Raw genomic sequence first — 12,302 nt, forward strand, 5'->3', positions numbered from 1 at the left:
AGTGCATGTGTACACATGGATATATGAGTGCGCATATTATCTGGGTGTGACTGTTCATGTATGCACATATGTAGACCTGAATGTATCCTGTGAGCTCAGACCTGGTTCTCTCACTTCCAACTAGGCATTTCCATCCCTAGATCTCCAACCTCACGAAGTCCAGTCAGGCAGGTCTCCCTTTCCATTCTCTGAGTGACACAGACTCATTCTAGTCATTTGGCCTTTGCTTATACAGATCCCCCCCCCACCCCCAGGAATGCCCTTCTTCATCCAAATCTCGCCCCACCTCAGGGCTGTGCTCCAGTTCTGCCTCCTCTTGGAAGTACTCCTTTCCCTGACTAGAGCTCTGCCTGATACTCCAGCTGGCCTCTGGCTTCTCCTGATCTCCTAGGACAAGTTCTCCCTCTCCATGAAAAGTGCTCCCATCCCACCCACAGTAAAGCCCAGCTCAGGGCAGGGCATACAGCTGGTGGCTAATACCTGCTTGATGCTGATGGCGGACTAAATATGGAGGTTATTGGTAAGAAGCCTTGTCTGGGAACCAGGACACGTGGGTTCCTGTCTCAACTGTACCATGGATAAGCTACGTGACCACATTAGTGATGTTTGTGTACCCCTCAGAGATCTGTCTCTCTCTCTCTTTTTTTTTTTTTTTTGAGACGGAGTCTCACTCTGTCGCCTAGGCTGGAGTGTGCAATGGCATGATCTCAGTCAGCTCACTGCAACCTCCGCCTCCCAGGTTCAAGCGATTCTCCTGCCTCGCCTCCGGAGTAGCCGGGATTACAGGCGCGTACCACCACTCCCGGCTAATTTTTGTATTTTTAGTAGAGATGGGGTTTCACCATGTTGGTCAGGCTGGTCTCAAACTCCTGACCTCGTGATCCGCCCGCCTCGGCCTCCCAAAGTGCTGAGATTACAGGCGTGAGCCACCACGCCCAGCCAGAGTCCTGTCCCTCTAAGGTGCCAACTGCTCCTGCCTCTGGACAGAACAGGGCAGGGTGTGAAGCAGTAAAGGGAGGAAAACAGCCCTCATCAACCACCCCCACCCTGGGACACAGCATCCTGTGCTGACCCCTCCCTGGGGGTCCAGGGCTTTGCCGTAGTCCATGGTCAGCATCAAGGTCTAGGCAGGGGGCTGAGCTTACTGACACTGAGGGTGACGATGGGCTGGAGACATCAGCACTCAATCCAAGCTGGGACCCCATCACCCCTGTCTGGTCCCATCAGTTTCCGGGTCAGCAAGGACATTCTAAGACGGTTCAAGGCCCCATCCCACAGCATAGCAAATATACTGAAACATACATCCCACAGAAATAGATATAATTTTTCACTTGTAAAATTTTTGGAAGAATTTTTACAATTTTGCTTTTGAAATTATGTGGCTCTGAGAAACCATTTAGTTTGCATTTGGCTATGATTTATCAGTCATGGTGTATTCTTGGGAATTCTGGCAAAATAAAATGGAACTGGAAGTTTTTCAAATGTAATTAAATTCTTATAAATACTAAATTTAACAATGAATGAAAATGGCATGCTATGTTTTACAGGCATTTAATTAAATGCTTATTGGTTTTCCTTTTGATGTTCTTTTTGAATTCTGAAGTCAACACCTTTTCTAAGGTCTCACTCACTACTGTGGGAGCTTGACAAGTGTACAGTGGAGATCTGGCCTATGGTGAGGCAGTATGGGGTAGGCGAAGCCAGGGCACTGGAACCGGGCTTTCTGGAGTTGAGTCCTCCACCACTTCCTAACTGTAACTTTCATCAGGTTACCAATCTCTCCATGTCTCAGTCACCAACTTTAGAATCAGGGTAAACACTGCACTCTCCTACTAGGGCTGTTGATAGATACAACACATTTAGATCAATGCCTAGCAGACAGGTATGCTATTATGATGAAAATATCTGATAGAGAAAAAGTCAAGACTCAGCCAGCATCAACATCCAGCCCAAGTCCAGGGTCAGGACCAGGACAGTTATTTTGGTTCCAGTAAAGATAGGGTGGAGGTCAGTACCAGCATCCATCTGAGGTCTGGGTCAGCGTCAGCACCAGCTTGGGGTCAGGACTAGAGTCATGTCAGTGCCAGCCGGGGGCAGGGTAGGGTCCAGGATCAGAGCGAGTGTCTGGCTGGGGTCGCAGTCTGTGCCAGAGTCTGGCCAAGCTCTGGGGTAGGGGAGTGTCCAAGTTCAGTCCACCCAGGGGCTGGGGTAAGTGCCAATGTCTAGCCACGTTCTGTGGTCAGATCTGGGAACAGAGTCAGCATCCAGGTGGGGTGGGTGGGGGTGGGGATCCATGGCCACATCCAGCCCCTTCCAGGAGGGCCTGTGCTTGTGGGAGCTGGCAGCAGCGGGGCCACTCACCGACTGGACGAGCAGGGCTCCCACCTTCTGCTGGGCATGCCAGGTGTGCACGCAGTGCCGAACTTGCTCCAGGAATTGCTCGTGGTGCTCCAGGAGCTCGGGGATCTGGTCGAAGATTTCGTCCACCAATGCAGGGTCACAGAGCACAGAGTTCTCTGGCTGCTTCAGCGGCTGCATGTAGCCCTGAAGGACCCACAGGGTCGGTGCACACTCCCTCAGAGATGCTGCCCCACCCCACTTACACGGGGCCCCTGTGTGAGTGCACACAGAATCACCTGGACCAAGAGCTCCAGGACGGAGATGGGAAGACCTAAGCTCATGCCCTCATTGCTGAGCCCAGGGCCTGGCACAAAATGGGAGCAAGGACGCTCAGGAGAGGTTTGTTTAATGCGTGAACAAATAGAGCTTGGAATGAGGAAATCAAGATGGGGCTCCTTGAAAGACCTCCCACCACTAACTCGGCAAAGATTTACTGAGCACTTACTACATACCAGCCAATGCTCTAAGAATTGGGAGACAGGAGTGAATAAGAAAGACCACAATCCCTGTCCTGATAGAGCTTAGGATCTAGTCTGATGAAACACATAAATTTTTAAAAAAAGATTTAAAAAAAATCACATTTCATCAAATCTAAGAAATATTTTATTTTATGGCAAAGTCGTGCTCTGTCACCCAGCCTGGAGTGTAGTGGTGTGATCTCAACTCACTGCAACCTCCGCCTCCCGGGTTCAAGTGATTCTCCTGCCTCAGCCTTCTGAGTAGCTGGGATTACAGGTGTGCGCCACAACACTCGGCTAATTTTTTATATTTTTCGTAGGGACAGGGTTTCACCATGTTGGCCAGGCTGGTCTCGAACTCCTGACCTCAAGTGATCCATCCGCCTGCATTGGCCTCCCAAAGTGCTGGGATTACAGGCATGAGCTACTGCACCTGGCCATTATTTTATATTTAAGAAAAACTGGTTGCCAATTAAATTATGATATGCTACAATTATAGAATGAATCCTGATTTAGGGACATTAAAATGTGAAGACCACAAGTTCCAGAATGGGTGATGTGCGGAAATCTTGTAGTCAGTTAAAAGGCAGTAAATGTGGCCGGTCACGGTGGCTCAAGCCTGTAATCCCAGCACTTTGGGAGACCGAGGCTAGGCAGATCACCTGAGCTCAGGAGTTCGCCACCAGCCTGGGCAACACAGTGAAACCCCATCTCTACTAAAATACAATAAATTAGCTGGGCACAGTGGTGTGCGCCTGTAGTCCCAGCTACTTGGCAGGCTGAGGCAGGAGAACTGCTTGAACCTGGGAGGTGGAGGTTGCAGTGAGCTGAGATTGTGCCACTGCACTCCAGCTTGAACGGCAAAATAAATAAATAAATAAATAAATAAGGCGACAATGGTGTGAAGATAAAGCAGGAAGGGTCGTGGGAGATCACAAGACCACATGGGAAGTTACTGGAGGCTCTTAATGACACTCTCCGAACGCTTTTTTACAGATTTCAGATCTGCTGGCCAGTCTGTGACTAAAACTCCCGTTATTTTACGTCAAATCTACATGCAATGACGTTCCCCTGGCTTGAATGGCCCAGCTCAGGGGCCGGTGCGCTTGTGGAGAGGTCGCCCTCTACTGGCCCTACGCTGTAACTGCAGGCTGAGGAAACAGGAGGGTGTTGTTTGAAAAAGCATATGTGATGTTGCAATAACATTTATATTAAACATTTTTAAAAATCTGGCTTGTTTTGTAAAACAAGCTTGAGAAAGTAAAGCTCAACAGAATCCTCTCTCTTGGCTGGGGATTCTGAAAAGGCCGGGATGACGGCGAGGAGATAGGCAGGCAGTCTCTTATCCACAGGTGAGCCAGCTCCTGGGCTGGGTCAGGGCCCGCTGCTCCACAAGGAGCAGGAGCAGCAGCTAAACCGCTCACCTCAGGGTCCCAGCACCCACACAGAAGTGGGCACACAGCAGGAGGAAAGAACAATGACTGAGAGCCCAACATGGAACTTGGCACAAGCCCCATTCACTCACCAATGCTCAGTCCGCCCAGCAAGCACTGGGCACCTCACTGCACAGACCCCCTGTGGGGCTGACACGTGAATGGTGGGAGGCAGGAAAGAAGCACAATAAATACATAAATTACCACACAGCACGCTGGAAGACAGTGAGTGCTACACAAAAGAGGAGTAGGATCAGGGTGCCAAGGGGAGGGGGGCTCGTCAGGGTGGTCAGGGAAAGGGGTGTTTGTTAGCTTCAAGTGTTAGAGTTGAAAATAGGCTCAGAGGGTGAGGGTGATGCTGAGGAAGGGGTATAGCCCTAGGACCTAGTTTGAAATCCTCCCTCCTTCTGGCTCCTAACTTCTATTTAACTTCTTTGTTCACTTTGAACACCTGGCCTGCAGGAACAACACTTATCAATTAGTGAGGGCAGTGATTGCTGGAAGTTAACACTGGGACTACCGAGTCCAGTCTCAATTTGAATACCACTGTGTTCCAGGCCGGGTAGACTAGTGGGTGACAGGGAGGACCCAGAGTCACAATGACAGGGTTTCAACCCAGGGTGTGCCACTTCCTAAGTCTGTGACCTTGGACAAGCGGCTTTACTTCTCTGGGTCTCAGCTGCATCATTTGCAAAATGGTGTTTATAGTCAGATTTATATGAATTAACTCACTGTTCTAAAGCATTCTTCTAAACAGTGCCTAGCACAAAGTGGGCACTCAGTAAATGTCAACTAATACCACTCACTAGATGGATGACCCTGGGCAAGTTTCTTAACCTCTCTGAGTCTTCATATAAAGAAGAATATAATATCTACCTCACAAGGTTAATACAAAGATTAAATGCAACTTTTTACCATGCTTGCAGAGCCGCAGGCAGTATGCTAAATTATAAACATCTCTCTTTAATTATCTGCACTCAAGGCAGGTCTATTATTATCCCCTCTCTACAGATGAGGAAACTGAGGCAGAGACTGGTTATGTGACATGCTCCGAGTCACACAGCTGGCCAGGAGATGGAGCCAAGTTTGAATGCTGGCGGCTTGGCTCTACAGTCATGCTCCTGTCCTGGAGTCAGACCTCAGTCCTCCTCCTACACTCCAGGGCTGCCTCCAGGGACGGTCCTTGGGTTCACGTGACACCCTCCTATCCACCTCCACCTTGCTCACCCAACACTCTGGCTTCCTCCACCCACAGGTCCTGCACCCTTTCCCAAGTGCAGCCCTGGATGGGTCCAGATCTGGCAGAGGCGGAAAGACACACCCAGGCCCTGTCTGCTCCCAGCTCTCCACTGCTCCCGCCTCCTGCCTGTGAACAGACATGGGTGCCGTCATCACCTTTTGTTTTTTTGTTTTGTTTTGTTTTCTGAGACAGGGTCTCGCTCTGTTACCCAGGCTGGAGTACAGTGGCACGATCTCGGCTCACTGCAACCTCCGCCTCCCGGGTTCAAGCTATACTCCTGCCTCAGCCTCCAGAGGAGCTGGGATTACAGGTGCCTGCCACCATGCCTGGCTGATTTTTGTATTTCTAGTAGAGATGAGGTTTCACCAAGTTGGCCAGGCTGGTCTTGAACTCTTGACCTCAGGTGATCTGCTTGCCTCAGCCTCTCAAAGTGCTGGGATTAGAGGTGTGAGCCTCCGCGCCTGGCTCACCTTTAAATCTTCTTGCTGGAAGATAGGTAGATTAGCTACATTTTGCAGGCAAACTTGAGGCTCAGAGAAGGTGAGGTGATTAGGCTAGTATCACCCAATGAGGACACAAGTGACTTAAACCCTGGACTGTCTGACCCTAATGTCTCCAACTCTCACCTAGGGGATGGCAAAGGACCCCCTCAGGCCCCTGCCATGTCTGCTCCTCCTGCCTGGCATTGTGGTTGCGTCCCTCCCATGGCTTCCTTGCATGCACAGTAAAGCCCAGCTCCATACCCAGCAGCCTTCCTTCCTGCAGCCACCTGGCTCTGGTTCCCTGCTGCTCTAGTTCCTTCCAGCCTCCCGGCCTTTGTCCCTGACATACCCTCTGCGGGGAGCCATCCCTCCGGGCTCTCTCTGCTGAAATCTACCCACCCTTCAGGTCTCAGCTAAATACCCCAACCCCAGGGAAGCCCTCCCTGACCCCCACACCAGGGCAGGCCCCCTTCTGTGTTCTCATCTCCCCATGCACTTTTTAAAAACAGTAAATAAATAGAATGTATTTTATGGTAAAATATATATAATACAAAATTTACCATTTTAAATGTACAGTTCAATGGTATTAAATACATTCATAATGTGTGACCATCCAGCTCCAAAACTCCTTTTATCCTGCAAAACTGCAACCCTGTACTCATTAAATAGTAACTCCCCATTCCGTCCTTTCTCAGCCCAGCGCCCTTTCCCTAGCACCCACCATCCTACCTTCCATCTCTGTTCTGACTACCCCAGGAACCTCATACAAGTGGAATCAGACAGTGCTTGTCCTTTGAGACTGGCTTCTTTCACTTGGCATCATGTCCTCCAGGCTCACCCATGTTGTAGGATGTCAGAATTTCCCTCCTTTTAAGGCGTATCCCTCTTGTGTGTATGTACTCTGTGTGTGCACTTCTGCATCACCATGTGTCACTGTGCGTCATGTCTGGCTGGTCACTGCTGGTCTCTGCCATAGCCCGTGAGCTCCAGGAGAGAGGCCCGTACCACTAATGCCCCCGCACAGAGAACACTGCCTGGAACGCAGAAGCGGCTCACCGTGGATTTGTGGAGTGAGTGAATGAATGAATGGTGAGTGAGTGAATGCTCTGGATGTTTCCTTTGCTGTCACTCTGCCCAGCTAGCTTGGGCAAATTCATCCTCAACGGTGACTGCCAGGCCTCACTTCAGCTCAGGTCCACACTCATCCAGCCCCAGGCCACGTGTGCATCCAGGCTGTGGGCCGTCCCAGGTTGATGTCTGAGCCTGAACTCGCCACCTTGCTCCAGTTGTGCTTCTCTCCTGGGCCCTAGCTTTCCAAGGCCAGGAGCCCAGACATTATCTTGGGCTTCCCCACCTTGCCCCCCACATCCAACCAGTTACCATGCCTGGCCTGACCAGTTTACCTCCTGAGTGTCTGTCCCCAGCACTCCCTTCCTGTAACCTCTATCCTTGCCTAATGTCAATGGCCTTGACCTCCTCTTCTGCCACCCACCTTCCTAGCTGTCAGACAGATTTCACGAAGCATGAATCAGGTCACACACCTCCCCTGCTCGAAGCCCTTTGCTGATCATCCAGGGACCCTGGCAGAATCTACTCCCTCCAACTGGTGTTCTAGGCCCCCACACTGTGGCCTCCGCCGACTCCGACGGCATCGCTATAGGACCAGTGCCTTGTGCTCTGTGCTGGCCACGTGGACCGCCGAATGTGCCAGGCCTCACTTGGATTTGCAACGTGCCATTCCTGCTGCTGAGAAGACAGGTCTCGGTGGAAGTGAGCACCTCCTCCAGGAAACCTCCCTGACCCCAGGCTTAGCAGGTGCCCCTCGACATTTCTAGAGTGCCCGTATACTCCACTATGTCCTCAGCAGGATGGTGAGCTCCTGTGGCAGGGGCTGGGCTCTCTTATTCATCCCTGTGTCTCCTGCACCTGGAACAGGGCCTGCACACGGCAGGTGCTCAACACTGAATTCAACTCCTACTTCCCAGTCAGAGAATATAATGGAGGGGGCACACCAGAGGGAGTTCATGGATCTAAGTTCAGGGTCAGGGTTGCCACGGGGACGTGGAAGAACAGTGGGGTAGGGACGCCTGCCCTGGGGTAGCCTGGCCCCTCTGCATTCTCTCCTGCCCAGGAGAAGGCTTCCTCCTTCTCTGGGATGGCCGCGTTGGGGGCTCTCCATGGAAAGGCGATGGGTGCCAGGGACACGGCTCTCTGGCCTCAGTCCCTTGTCCATGAAAGGGGTTTGCTCACACCCATCTGACAGCCTCGTAGGCTCAGAAAGGCTGTTCTCAGGAGAGTGGGCCCCGAGCCCCACCTGCATCAGGGTGCGCAGCGACTCCACGTACGACTGCTCTGTGTCCAGCAGGGTCATGGCCACGTGCTTCCGCATGTCCTGTGGGGACAGGAGCAGAGGGTGAACAGGGGTCTCGTTGCCCCCAGACCCCATCACCTGTAGCCATGTGGTGCCCAGAGAACCCGTCCACACCCTCTCCCTGCCCTCCTGCCCCTTCCCTCCTGCCACCCAGGGCTCCCGGCTATTCCCCTGAGGCCCCCGCAGGCCCTCCACTCTGCCAGTTGCTCAGCTGCTCCCCCTGCCCCCTACTTACACCTCAAACACGTGGCCTCATACAGTTAGGCCCTCACTCCTCCGCCGCTGCCCCATCCACCCACTTCTTGGCTCCTCTGCCGGGCTATTGAAAAAGATTCTTTAAAAAAATCAATAACCTTTCACATTTGCAAAGAACAATGACTCCAGGCCAGCACCCACTCCAGTTGCCAACTCTGAAGACCCCACCTTCAGGCTCGGCGCTATGGGGACATGCCCACCGGGCTGGGCTGCCCAGCATCCCTAAGAGTAGACACCATCACCCTGCTACAGAGGAAGACACTGTGGACCAGAGAGGGGAAGTCAGTGCTGAAGGTCACACAGCTGGGCAGTATCAGGGAGCAGCCAGTCTCAGACAAGGCTGGCTCCCAATTCTGTCATTTAAAAATGTTAACTAAACCCTCCTATGCGCTAGGCACTGTTCTAAGCATGACATATTATTCAATAATCCTGGCCACCGTGTGAGGTAGATGTTATTATTCTCTTCACGTTAGGGAGGGAAAAAGGAAAGCCAGACACCGACGCTATGGATCTGATGACCTGAATTACTGAGTTCCCAAGGGGTCATACAGTCTCTGTATCACATCCCCAGGCACAGGGCGCTCATCCCTGTCTGGGGGGCCTTCTTTGTGTTCAGCCCCTGGGACTGAACTTACCTGGTGCTCCTCTCCACCAGTCCCTACACCTCTACCCCCACATCCCTAACTCCAGGAAGCCTTCCCAGATAGCACCAGCCCCAACAATTTCCCTTCTCTGGCAGAGACTCCACTCTAAGCCCTAGACCCCTAGACTCCTGACCCCTCTAAGGCCCTAGAGTGATCCCGGGCAAGGCCCCTAACTCCTCTAGGCTCCAGATCTCTGGGTTCTTCTCCTCTCTCCACTCCCCTCCTAAGTCTCGGCTTGGCCTGAGCACCTGGGACCCTACCTCGGGCTCCTGCCATCAAGGCCTGCTGGTTCAAGCAGGTGCAGTGGAGATGGCAATGCCAGGGTGTCCATGTCTGTGGCATCCCTCTAGCCTCCACCTCTAGTCCCTCAGGGTAGGGACTCAACCAGTGGGGCTGTGCTAGTCCCTGCTACGCCCAGGGCCCATGTCTTAGTGGACCTGAGTCCAGGCCTGTCCAGCCTGCCTGACCCAGCCACTGCTCCCCCTCTGCTTGTGGCACACCCACTTTAGATCCCTCGCCCTCTGACCAGGGACTCAGGGGCAAGACCTGTCCCCACAGTGTCCTATAATGAAGCACACTCAGAAAAGTGAGCTCCCATGTTAGGAACTCAGTGGTGGGGGTGTGAAGGACATCCCTTGGGGCAGGGAGGAAGGGGGGCTGGCTCTCCCCATCCTTGCCAGGCCACCATTGCCAGCCCTGGGCTCTGACAGGTGGGAAGGCACCTCAGAGCCTCCGGAAACAGCAGACCAGAGCCTCAGAGCCTCTGGAGACAAGCAGACCATCTATCCTTGGTACTCCTGTGACCTCTAAAAATCCAGGGCAGCTTCCAGAAGGAGGCAGTGGGAGCAAGGCTCACTGTATGATGGAGAGCTTGGGAGAGTGTAGGGGGCCAGGAAGGCCTCCCGAGGACAGGCCCAGATGCTTAACCCTGCCCTACCCCACTCCAGGGACATCTCAGCACCCCACAGACATGGCCTTGCTTCAGCCTCACACTCAGCTCTGTGACACAGGTGTTCCCATTTCCACTGCACAGGTGAAGGGCCACGTCAGAGAGGTGACATGACTTGTCCAAGATCACACAGCCAGTGAGTGGCAAAGCAAGGACCAGAGTCTCTTCAGCCACCCCATGACTCTTAGGGCTCCAGTCCCTGGAGTTCTCGCCCAGACTAACTGGGCAGCCACAGGCCACAGGTCCCCAGCACTGCCCTTACTGGCTGTGTGACTGTGGTGTCACCTAACGGTGGCTGTGTGACTGTGGTGTCACCTAATGGCCCTGTTTCCACATTCTCTTCCATGAAATGGAGAAAATAACCCCTCTCTCCTATCACCATGAAGGCAAAGGTGGCAGTGAGCGGAGCAGCTCTGTCCATCACCGTGAAGGCAAAGGTGGCAGTGAGTGGAGCAGCTCCGTCCACACACAGCAGGTCACCAGTGTCCACCCTTCCTCCCCTTCAGTGAGACGGCATGGGGACTCCCTGACAGCAGGGCCAGGCCAGGCGCAGCCCTGGCCTCTCAGCCACCCTCCCCCGCCCACACCATGGCCCCATCAGGCCCAGCGGGCACCACGATGGTCATGGTCAGGGAGGCTTCCTGAGAGGCAGGGCTGGCGCTGGGCCTGATGCCAGGAGGCTGGGGTGACACGGGGAGGCTGACGCTGCAATGCCCGCCTCTCCCAGCCTCCTCCCTGCGGCAGAGCACAGTGGCCTGTCACTCAGCTGTCAGGTAAAGACACGGAAAACAAGGCCAGCTCCCTGTCACTGCGCGAGCAGCCCTCCACACGTGCCCAGACACGGGTGTAGTGTGCAGGGGTTGCGGGGGTGGACAGGGGAGGCAGGAGGCAGACAGCGCAGCTGTCAGCCTGAACAGCAGGCCCACCTGTTCTGGGCGGGACAGCCCTGCAGGCCCAGCCTTCCCACAGCGCCCCTCATCCCTCACCAGCCCCATCCCCAGACCTTTGCTATACCAGGCACTGTGGGCACTGGGGGATACAGCAGGAAGCCACTCCTGGGATGACTGGGGCATCACAACCCAAAGACTAAAACCCTGATGGGCAGAGTGTGAAGACAGACACGCACACAGAGACACCATAAAGGCAAGGCGCCCCACACAGAAATAAAAAACACAGCCAGGTCACGCAGCTGAGAACCATGCCCGCCAGCCCAGAGACTTGAGGTTGTGGAGAGACACAGCACAGCACCGGGAGGGGACAGAACTACAGCCCCCAATGGGGCCAGGAGCATGGCAAGAGTCCAGGCCCAGAGATACACAAAGACCAGGAAACAGCCCCAAGACGCCTCCCCTCCCCTGTAGGGGTACGCACACCTAGCAAGAACGGGAACGCTGCTGTTCCCACCGCAGCATGACTCCTCCAAGGACCAGCAGGCCCAGCGGCAGGGGGAGGATGGCAGTGGGGGAGCAAAACTGACTCAACCTTCCAGCACACACATACACCAGGGCCACTTCAAGCCTAAGAGGAGGGCTGGGAAAACCTCTCTTTCCTGAGCCTGTGGAACCAGGATACCACTGGCCACAGCCTCGGCTTCTACAGGCACCCATTCTGCAAGCCCAGTGCCACCAGGCCTTGACCCTCAGCATCCTGCCAGCCACACAACCGCCTGCCAGGGTTCCTCACCCTCAATCTCCCGGTCTCCATCCCCGGTCACAGAGAGCCCCTGCGCCCCATGCCTCCCCTCCTCCCACCGTCTCCTGGGTTGGCTCCTGGGTCGGCTGAGTTCTAGGCCATGGCCCAGGTCCCTGGCTGCCCCTTCCCCTGCCCGTACCTGGGCCTCCCCAGGCTCCTCGGCGTCAGTGCTGCTGCCCCCGGTGGGCTCCCCGGAGGCGGCGGCTGGGCCCAGATCGCGCATGTCTTCCAGCGCGATGGTGAACTGGGCCAGGGTCTTCACCATCTGCAGCATGCGGCGGCGGGGGCGGAGGCGGGGGTTGGCGCAGAGTAGGGGGCCCCTTCCCACTCTCGCTCCCTAGGGCCTCAGCCCGGCCGCGGCGGCAGTTGCAGTGGCGG

General features: G+C 54.3%; 1 protein-coding gene across 1 annotated transcript in view; it reads right to left on the reverse strand.

Moving 5' to 3' along the window:
• Positions 1–12,302, reverse strand: part of ARHGEF17 (Rho guanine nucleotide exchange factor (GEF) 17) — a 60,573-nt gene that overhangs the window by 13,855 nt on the left and 34,416 nt on the right. The window contains exons 3-4 of the mRNA XM_011953063.1: positions 8,328–8,405; positions 2,362–2,544 (exon numbers count right to left, since the gene is read on the reverse strand). Coding sequence (XP_011808453.1) covers positions 2,362–2,544; positions 8,328–8,405 — 261 coding nt within the window. The remainder of the gene's footprint in view (positions 1–2,361; positions 2,545–8,327; positions 8,406–12,302) is intronic.

This window comes from Colobus angolensis, unplaced genomic scaffold, assembly GCF_000951035.1.
Source record: "Colobus angolensis palliatus isolate OR3802 unplaced genomic scaffold, Cang.pa_1.0 Scaffold355, whole genome shotgun sequence".
Lineage (NCBI taxonomy): Eukaryota > Metazoa > Chordata > Mammalia > Primates > Cercopithecidae > Colobus > Colobus angolensis.